At 40.8% G+C, this 8,359-nt stretch overlaps 1 protein-coding gene across 1 annotated transcript; it reads right to left on the bottom strand.

Moving 5' to 3' along the window:
- Positions 1 to 3,869: 3,869 nt before the first annotated feature.
- On the bottom strand, positions 3,870 to 8,043 carry LOC119284192 (disease resistance protein RGA4-like). The gene is made up of 2 exons (XM_037563419.1): positions 7,220 to 8,043; positions 3,870 to 6,443 (listed from the first exon to the last, which is right to left on the bottom strand). The coding sequence occupies exons 1-2, from the start codon at positions 8,041 to 8,043 to the stop codon at positions 4,052 to 4,054; spliced, it is 3,216 nt and encodes a 1,071-aa protein (XP_037419316.1). The 3' UTR covers positions 3,870 to 4,051.
- Between the last annotated feature and the right edge of the window lie 316 nt (positions 8,044 to 8,359).

Raw genomic sequence — 8,359 nt, 5'->3', positions numbered from 1 at the left:
ATTTAGGTTCATAACACTGACAGACCGACAAACTCATCGCTGTGATCGATGTTCACTGAAACAGATTTCAGAGTGCGTGGGTTCCGGACCTCGCGGCGCAGCGAAGCTGCTGGGGTCCGGAGGTGGAGACGGCGGCAAGGAGCCCGAAACCTACTGGGCGCCCTTCGAAAATACTACACGCACGAATCTTTACAGGACTGCAACGGACCCCTTCCATCCTAAAATCTCTCCCCCCCCCCTCCCCCCTTGATTTTCATGGGGGTGGGGCCTGCTTCACCTTTTCTTCCCAATCACACCTTTCCACATCAGCATGTCCTGTAATCGTACGTGAAATATGTCTGTGTGTGTAGCAAAGCTCGGGCGCCCTTAGTGCCAGTTGGGTATTTCTGCAAACTTGCGCCCACCCCCGTCCACCTTGGGCCAATCCATTGTAGTTATTATTTCTTTACTTCTCATCAGCACACACATCTCACGTGAATGGACCATGGATCCTAAAATAACGTGAATGCACCATGGTTATTTTTTTTCTAAACATTCCCAGCCGATTGTGTGAAGCTTCCGACTTTTTTGTATTCCATCTGTTTTTTTTTCTTTTTACTTTTTTTCCATTTTCTTTGTTTCGTGAACTCCTTTTTCAAATGTGTGAACTTTTTTCATACTTACGGTTTTTCTAATTCCGTGAACTTTTATAAATGCATGACTTTTTTAAATACGTGAACTACTTTAAAATAAAAAAAACAAATCTTCAAACTTTTTCATATCTCCTGAACTTCTTTTGAACTCATAACTTTTCATGCTTGCAAGCCTTTCCAATCCATGGAATTTTTTGAACGTGTAGTTATTTTCAAGTTCACGAATATTTTTCATTCTTTGTAAAGTCTTTTTGAATTTCTAATTGTTTGGATTTTTCACTTGTTCTAAAAAATTCAGCAGTGAACTGGTCAAAGGTGTACCGGTCAACTGCCGAGCCAAGCGACCATGGAACAAGAGAACCGTCACGTATCGAGCGAGCGCTGGCCTTTTAGAACTATTCTTCTTGCCAAATAAAATGAAGTAGAACTATTCTTTTGAAACATATTGCACTAGATGTTTGGTTCTTTCTCACTAGAGATAGTTACGAGTTGTTAATCAAACTTAAATTTAATTAGGTATAGTGATTTCTTTTAGTCCTAACTGTGGTAGTTTCCTAAAATGGTTAATTTAAATCAGCTAGAATTTTGCTATGATATTTTTCCTAATTAAGACAACAAAATTATCATTGCAATTCATTTGAAATGCAACGTCTAGATCAGGCTGTGGCAAAATGACTTCCTTGATATTTCCTTGGTAGTTGTTACTCCATATGTTTCTTCACCTAAGTAGCACACATACAACTAGTACCAATCGCTTTCCCTGGCTGGACGGCGGCAAATATGAAATCCCAAAAACTGGGGTATGTATTGCAACTAAAGTAATGATAATTCTGCATAGTTGGGGTATGAATATGTAACTATACACAGCGATGCAATTCGAAGAAACTTCAAGTCTACACTACGTAAATGTACCTTAATAATACATTCAAGGAGTATATGTTTATAACTGGCTGCCGGGAAGTCTTCTACGTTCTATCCGTTAATTGGTCGAGACGGATCGAAGTCTTAGCTCTTAACCACTCTGTACAAGATTCTGCCAATTGGAAACAAAATACTCTCCCGACCAAGTCAAGGGCAGATAACTGGCCAGTGTGAATATAAATAGTACATGGTCAAGTTGACTGTCATAGGTAACATGCATTAAGCCGTTCAGTGACGTGCAGATAGTACACAAAACTGCTAGTAGATGCCATCCCATGATCTAAATATTTGTACGAATTTATATAGTACATCCAGTGGTTGATTAGTTAGAGGCCAGCTAGCTTGCATAATTGGAGAGACAACTAGGGCAGACTGTTTGAACTCTAGTTTATCGTCATTATATTCATGAATTTTGGTAAAAAATAATATACATAGTTCAACATCTTAGCTAACCGAAAAGAAAAGGCCATTGAAGCCAACAACAAGCTAGTAGATGTCAACTATGTCTTGCATTAATTACTTCAACAGAAGCATCAGCTTAGCTGATCGAAAAGAAAATGCCATGGCAGCCAATAACAAGCTAGTACTCCCTCCTGTCTTTTTTACTTCACATATAAAATTTGTCTGAAGTCAAACATCGTAAAGTTTGACCATATTTATATGAGAAAATATCAACATATATAATACTAAAGTTAAATTCATGACGCATCTAAGGATATTGATTTCCTATTGTAAATGTCGATATTTTTCTCTATAAAGTTGGTCCAACTTTATGAAATTTGACTTCAGACAAATCTTATATGCAGAGTAAAAAGGACCGAATGGAGTAGATGTCAACTCTGCCTTGCATTAATTACTTCAATAGAAGTAAGTCGGAAGGAGCAAGTTGCTCTTATTTAATTTCTATGCACAAGGAGCATGGGTTCAAGAATAATGAACGACAGCAAAAATACCATTTGGAAATGTTTGTACTCTCATTTCATACAAGAATCTCAATAACAGAACCAATATGAAATTAAGATGTTGTCCACACATTTGAGTTTGGCCAGCGCTAGTTACCAATGTTTTTCCTCGGCTTGATAGAGAATTTGATAAGCCAATGAATCACTTAATGTATTCTCCTTGATATCTTTAGTGGCTATGTAAAACCTCTGATGTGGAATTATTACCTTCACAAGAGTGTTGTTTATGTTGTCGGTTAATTTTAACTTTGGTTTTAGCTTGATAACTCGAGAACCAATTGCTTGATCTTATTATGACTTTTATTTGTCCCAGAACCGTATGTCCTTCTCATGCACACACATATCCACCACATCATCATTAGTGCATATCGTACTCTTCGAACATAGGGATTAAATTTGTTTGACACAAAAACACGTGTTGTTGGCAAACCTTAAACTTTGGATATGCCATCATTTTGCAGAGGAATGAGCCTTATTAGTTCACTCTTGTGTAACCAAGGATTAGGCCACATATTGAAAATTTTACAGGATGGGCCGTTGTTTCTGGTTACCGTAATTACAGCAAAACAACACCCATTTGCTTGACGAAATTTTTGAACAAAATTTGCTCTTCCATTATTTATGGTATATAAAAAATGTGAACTTGGTACAGACATTGTAGAATCGACCATTTTTCGATTATAGGCGTGTTGTACGCTGTTCCATAAGGTCAGGGGTTGGGAAATGTGAGAACTCAAACAAGCATCCTGGGGAGAAGTGCAGCTCTCCCAATGCATCAAACCCATAGTTTTAAATAGTGCGCTAAGCCTCTTAGCGGCGGACTTCTTCTAAATGCTATAGCTATAACGTGCTATTTAAAATACTTATTCACTTGTTTGGACCAAAGTCCCTTACCGCAAGACCTTCTGTAAACGCTATAGCGGGCTATTTAAAACCATGATCACACCACGATATAGCTTGTGAAACCTATTGAAGACAGTAAGTTTTCATAGTTCTAGTAACTCAAGTAAAATTAAACTAGGATTTTTCATCCGCTTACCTGCATGTAGTTAGTGCAATCAATAAACTTCCTCTGCTTCCATGAAAGCTAGACATAGTAAAAATGAACGAAACTTTGACTGTATATTTTAAAAAATGTAAGGATAAGATATTTCAAAATCATATGCATCAATTTGCCTCTAAATGCACTTCCACACTATGTTAATTTTGTGGGTTTTGTAAGTACAACATATTTGCCAAAGCAAGGGAGTAGTAAATTACCGTAGAATATAGTAAACCACATCACAGTACATACACAATTAGCATGAATGGTCGGGAGTAGGTATTACAGTCTGCTTCTTAATGAGCTCCATGATTCATTTTTATGTACTTTTTTTCTGCGATGGCAGTTCTATATAGGTTAGAAGTAAAGGGTTGAACAAGACAAAATAAAGAGGGGGGAAATATGGAGAGGAACATCCACGAGTCACACACCACACAAATAAACACCACAGAAATCAAACAACTTATATCGACAGGCCGCCGGGGCTCCATGAACTATGGTGCGTTGAGGATTGGTTCAGGTGCTGGTTGCTTCCTCACACGGGGCATGTTGGCGTGGCTCATTGCTGCTTCTTTCCAAGATTTCAACTTTTCATGAGCAGCATCATGGTGGAGTATCACCTCGTTGAGTTTTGCAAGATGTGATATGCCCTTGAATCGAGGAGGGCATTCGATTGCCGCCTTATTTGCATCATTATCAGGAGGAAGTTCTCTACAAAGCAGCTTGATAGAAGTGAGATGTTGCATTCCTCCGGGTTTGATCTCCACTTGTGGATGTTTTGGGCCCTCAAAGCATAACACCTTAAGGCAAGGAAATCCTGTATCTTCCACAATGAAGCTGTCATTCCATGACCCATCCCTCTCCTCTACAATCGCTAGATACTCCAGGAAAAGTAAGTTTTGCAGGGCAGATAAAGCTTGACAGCTGAGACCAGATAAATAGAGGTGCAATTTACTCAGACCGCGCAGCCCCTTTAGTATATTAGGTTGAGGTAGACATACCAATTCGCCTCGTAGTTTGATAGAACCAATACGGCATGTAGCCTTTAAAGAATCTAGAAAGACGTTGCAGAAATCGTTGGATTCAATGTACAGAGATTCGAGTACTCCAGAGCAGACAAAAACATCAGCCAGACTTTTTTTTGCTACCGAGGTTTCACTTGGCGCTGGCCCATCAAGTTTAGAAAAGCTGGGTTGCAAGCATGGTGATACGGGTGGATTACCGGAGAGCTCATTTGAAGTTGCCTGTCGATTGAATGTGGCATGGTTATGCTTAGACACCTCAGACCCAACTAATAGTCTAAAAAAAGCATTATTGTACCAACGTTTGCTTTTTCTAGGACTGACGAGAGCAGTAACGTTGCCTGGGGCCAGAGAATCAATGTGACGAGCGGCATTGCTGGCTGCAGCAGCAGTGTAAAGAATGGTCTTCGGAGCATCAAGAGCAGAAGTGTTGCCTATAGGAGCATCAGGATGACTGCTCCCTGAAGCAGGGTCTATAGTGCCACTTGGGGAAGTGTCCATGGACCATATTTTAACCTTCTTTAGGTTCTTTGCTTTCTGTATAATAGTTGCCAGAACTTCATTCTCGTTGAAAACAATTCCAGCTAGAGTGTGTAGCTGACTTCTACTTTCCAAGAACTTCTTCAGCTTGCTTAGTTCTACGGAAGTTGACAGTGGTAGCAGAAACCGACCAAATAGATATACTAGCTCTGGCAGCATGATGACTACCACGGGCAGTAATATTGGTATCAATGCGTCTCCCATATCCAGCGTCTGTAGATACTTCAGTTTCTCTAGTTCTTCGGGAAGCTCCTTGACGTTAGAGTTGCTGAGCCTGAGGTATTTGAGAAACACCAATTCACATATTTTACCAAGAACTTTCTTGTCAAGCCCACCGCAACCTTCCAGATCCAAGACCCGCATGAACTTGCACCTCTGGGTATCCATAATTTCACTCTTAAACATCGTTAATGACCTCACGGACGGCAGCTTACTTTGCTCTCCATCAGAATTGGGTGTGCTTTTATTGCGTAGGCAGTCATAAGATTGAGAACTGGTGCTGGACTCAACAGTTAGTCGACGAACACGGCCCTCGTGGTCACCCTGCCGATACTCATTCCTGGCAATTAGAGTAACCAAATTTTTTGATAAAGACTTCTGGATGGTGAAATCCTGCATTGCACTGTGAACTTTACACCTCTTAGCAATTTGGGAATTGTTACGTGGCATTACTGGCTCAATCATGCTACGGTCAATCAACTGTTTCAACAGTCTTCCGACATCTTCTATTTTCTTCTCCATTTCAGCATCTCCGACAACAAATTCTTCAGCTACTAATCTTCTGGCTAGGCTCTTCCAGCTTATTTGATAACCCCTCGGGAATATACTTACATAAAGCAAGCAGTTCTTCTCACCATTGTCTGGCAGCTTTTCATACCGCTGCATAAGAGCTCTTTTCAGTTCATCAAATTCCATCTCCTTACTTTTCAGATAGTTACCGAGTGTTTCACACACATCCTTGCAGGCATCTTCAGATAAATCTTGTCCATTCCCACCCATATAATTGGCCACACTGATTAGCGCCAGCGGTAAATCTCCACATCTATCACAGATTCTTTCGAGACGAGGTCTTTCAGCATCTGAAAGATCCAAACCATAGCTTCGACTGCCATGAATAGTGTTCAAGATTAATTGACTAGAATGATCTCGGTTAAGGCACTGCATCGGATACACATAATGACTGCCAGGGCTGCAAGTCTTGGCGATGGAATGAACATTTGTGGTGACAATAATTTTGCTGCCCTTATTATTTTGAGGGAAGGCATGTTCTATATCCCTCCATTTTACACCATATGGCTGCAAATCATCGATAATGACCAAGTACCTGAAGCATATTCAAAACAGAATCGTCAGGGATAGATAGAGTTAGAGACCCGTAAAAAACAATACTGTATACTCCCTCCGTCCGAAAAAGTTTGTCCCTCAAATGGATGCATCTAGCTCCAAGTTAGTGCTAGATACATCCATTTGAAGAACAAGCTCGGGGCAAGCTTTTTCAGACGGAGGGAGTAGTAGATAAATGAACAGCACTACCTCCGTCTAGGTGAATAAGTCATTCACATAGTTCTAGGTCGACAATTTAACTATCTAAATATGTATTATATGTGACAAGAAACATATATTTAGAAACTACATCCGTGTAGACATTTAGTGATATACTTTTCATGACATATATCACATATTTAATTCCTCAAATCGATGACCTAGAACTAGGCGAATGACTTATTCACCTAGACGGAGATAGTACAACTTCCAGATTATACATACTCGTAAGTCTATTGTCTAACTTCTTAAGAAGATTATTTGATATGCTCTTTTACGGAATTAGAATAAGCAAGGCAAACGCCTACTTTGTACAAAGATTATAGCAAGCCTGAAACAAAACAGGTGCTTAATTTACACATCCTGGCTAAAACTAAATCTTACGATAAGAGGATAAGAAAACAGTATCAATTCACGATCGAACAAGCACCGACTAACAAGCAAAACAAAAAAGAATAGTACTAGAGGTAATGCAAAGAGAGGCTGAGAGAGAGAGAGAGAGAGAGAGAGAGAGAGAGAGAGAGAGAGAGAGAGAGAGAGAGAGAGAGAGAGAGATACCTTTTGTCCTTCAGAAAACTTTCGAGAACTTTGGCGGTGTCCCGAGGCGCTTCTTTTGAACCAACTTCTTCGAGAACCTTGTTTAGAAGATCCTCCCAGTCGCTGCACGTCGAAGCCACAACCCAAGCTTTGCAATCGTATGCAATGGCTGCAGGGACATCTGTTGCAGGTGCAGACTCTTCACGAATTTCACTTTGGTATGTCGACCGGTCTAGAAGAATTTTGGTTGCGTGTGTAGATTGGTCTGCAGTACTGGCCTCTTCAAAGACTGCCCTTGCAAGGGCAGTCTTCCCCACACCGTTGCATCCCACAATGGACACCACCCTCGGCTTATCAACCCCTGGAGAGAGCAGCTTGAGGAAGTTGACTTTTGTCTCAGGGAAGCCCACGAGAGCGGCCTCTGGAGCATAAACAGGAGGAGATCCAGCCGATGAGAAGGAGCTGTCAACTTCTTTTGCGCCGGATCCGATCTGGGCTTGCCGCTGCCGGATGCTCTGGACGCTCGTGATGAAAGAATGGATCATGGGGATATCTTCATTCCGGGAATCCATTCCAAGGGCATTGTGCCAAAAAGCGGCAAATCCCTCTGGGATAGACAAATCACATAAGAAGTCATCAATATCGAAAAGCAGCTCCTGCATATCCACTGCCAGCTTCTGATCAACGCCCTCATAGTCCTTCTCATCCCACTTTGCCATACGGACTTCAATCTCCAATGACTTGAGGAGGCCATTGATCCGGCCTTTGAGCTTCTTATTCTCATTTCCCACGCTACGCACGATATTAAGCGTGGACTGGATACCTGTCTTCACGACAGCCTCCATCATCATCAAGCTCCCTTTCCCCTCTCTTTTTCTTGGTTTGGTACTAGGAAATGATCAGCAAACGTACTAGCTACATGTAGGTCAAACAACGGATATGTAAGCCGAGTCTGCACGCCATTAGTACGGACGGGGAAAAGATATTGTAGAGCATAGACTTCACGACACCCCCTTATCTAGCCACTCATTTTTTGCATCAGGATTCGTGCAAGTACTTTTCACTTTTTTGTTTTTCCCATATAGAACAACATATGAACTTCAAAATTTACAACACAACAAAACATTGTAACTAGAATGAGGGTAAAAACTTTCGGATTTT

The sequence above is a fragment of the Triticum dicoccoides genome, chromosome 4A (assembly GCF_002162155.2).
Source record: "Triticum dicoccoides isolate Atlit2015 ecotype Zavitan chromosome 4A, WEW_v2.0, whole genome shotgun sequence".
NCBI lineage: Eukaryota > Viridiplantae > Streptophyta > Magnoliopsida > Poales > Poaceae > Triticum > Triticum dicoccoides.
The sequence above is the reverse complement of the archived record's forward strand: the minus strand, read 5'-3'. Positions and strand labels throughout refer to the sequence as shown.

Excerpts from the sequence above, each read along its gene's own strand:
- LOC119284192 (XM_037563419.1), bottom strand. The coding sequence starts at position 8,043 with ATGGAGGCTGTCGTGAAGACAGGTATCCAGTCCACGCTTAATATCGTG. Across the intron at positions 6,444-7,219 it reads AGTTTTCTGAAGGACAAAAG|GTACTTGGTCATTATCGATG; the intron begins GTATCTCTCTCT and ends AATATGCTTCAG.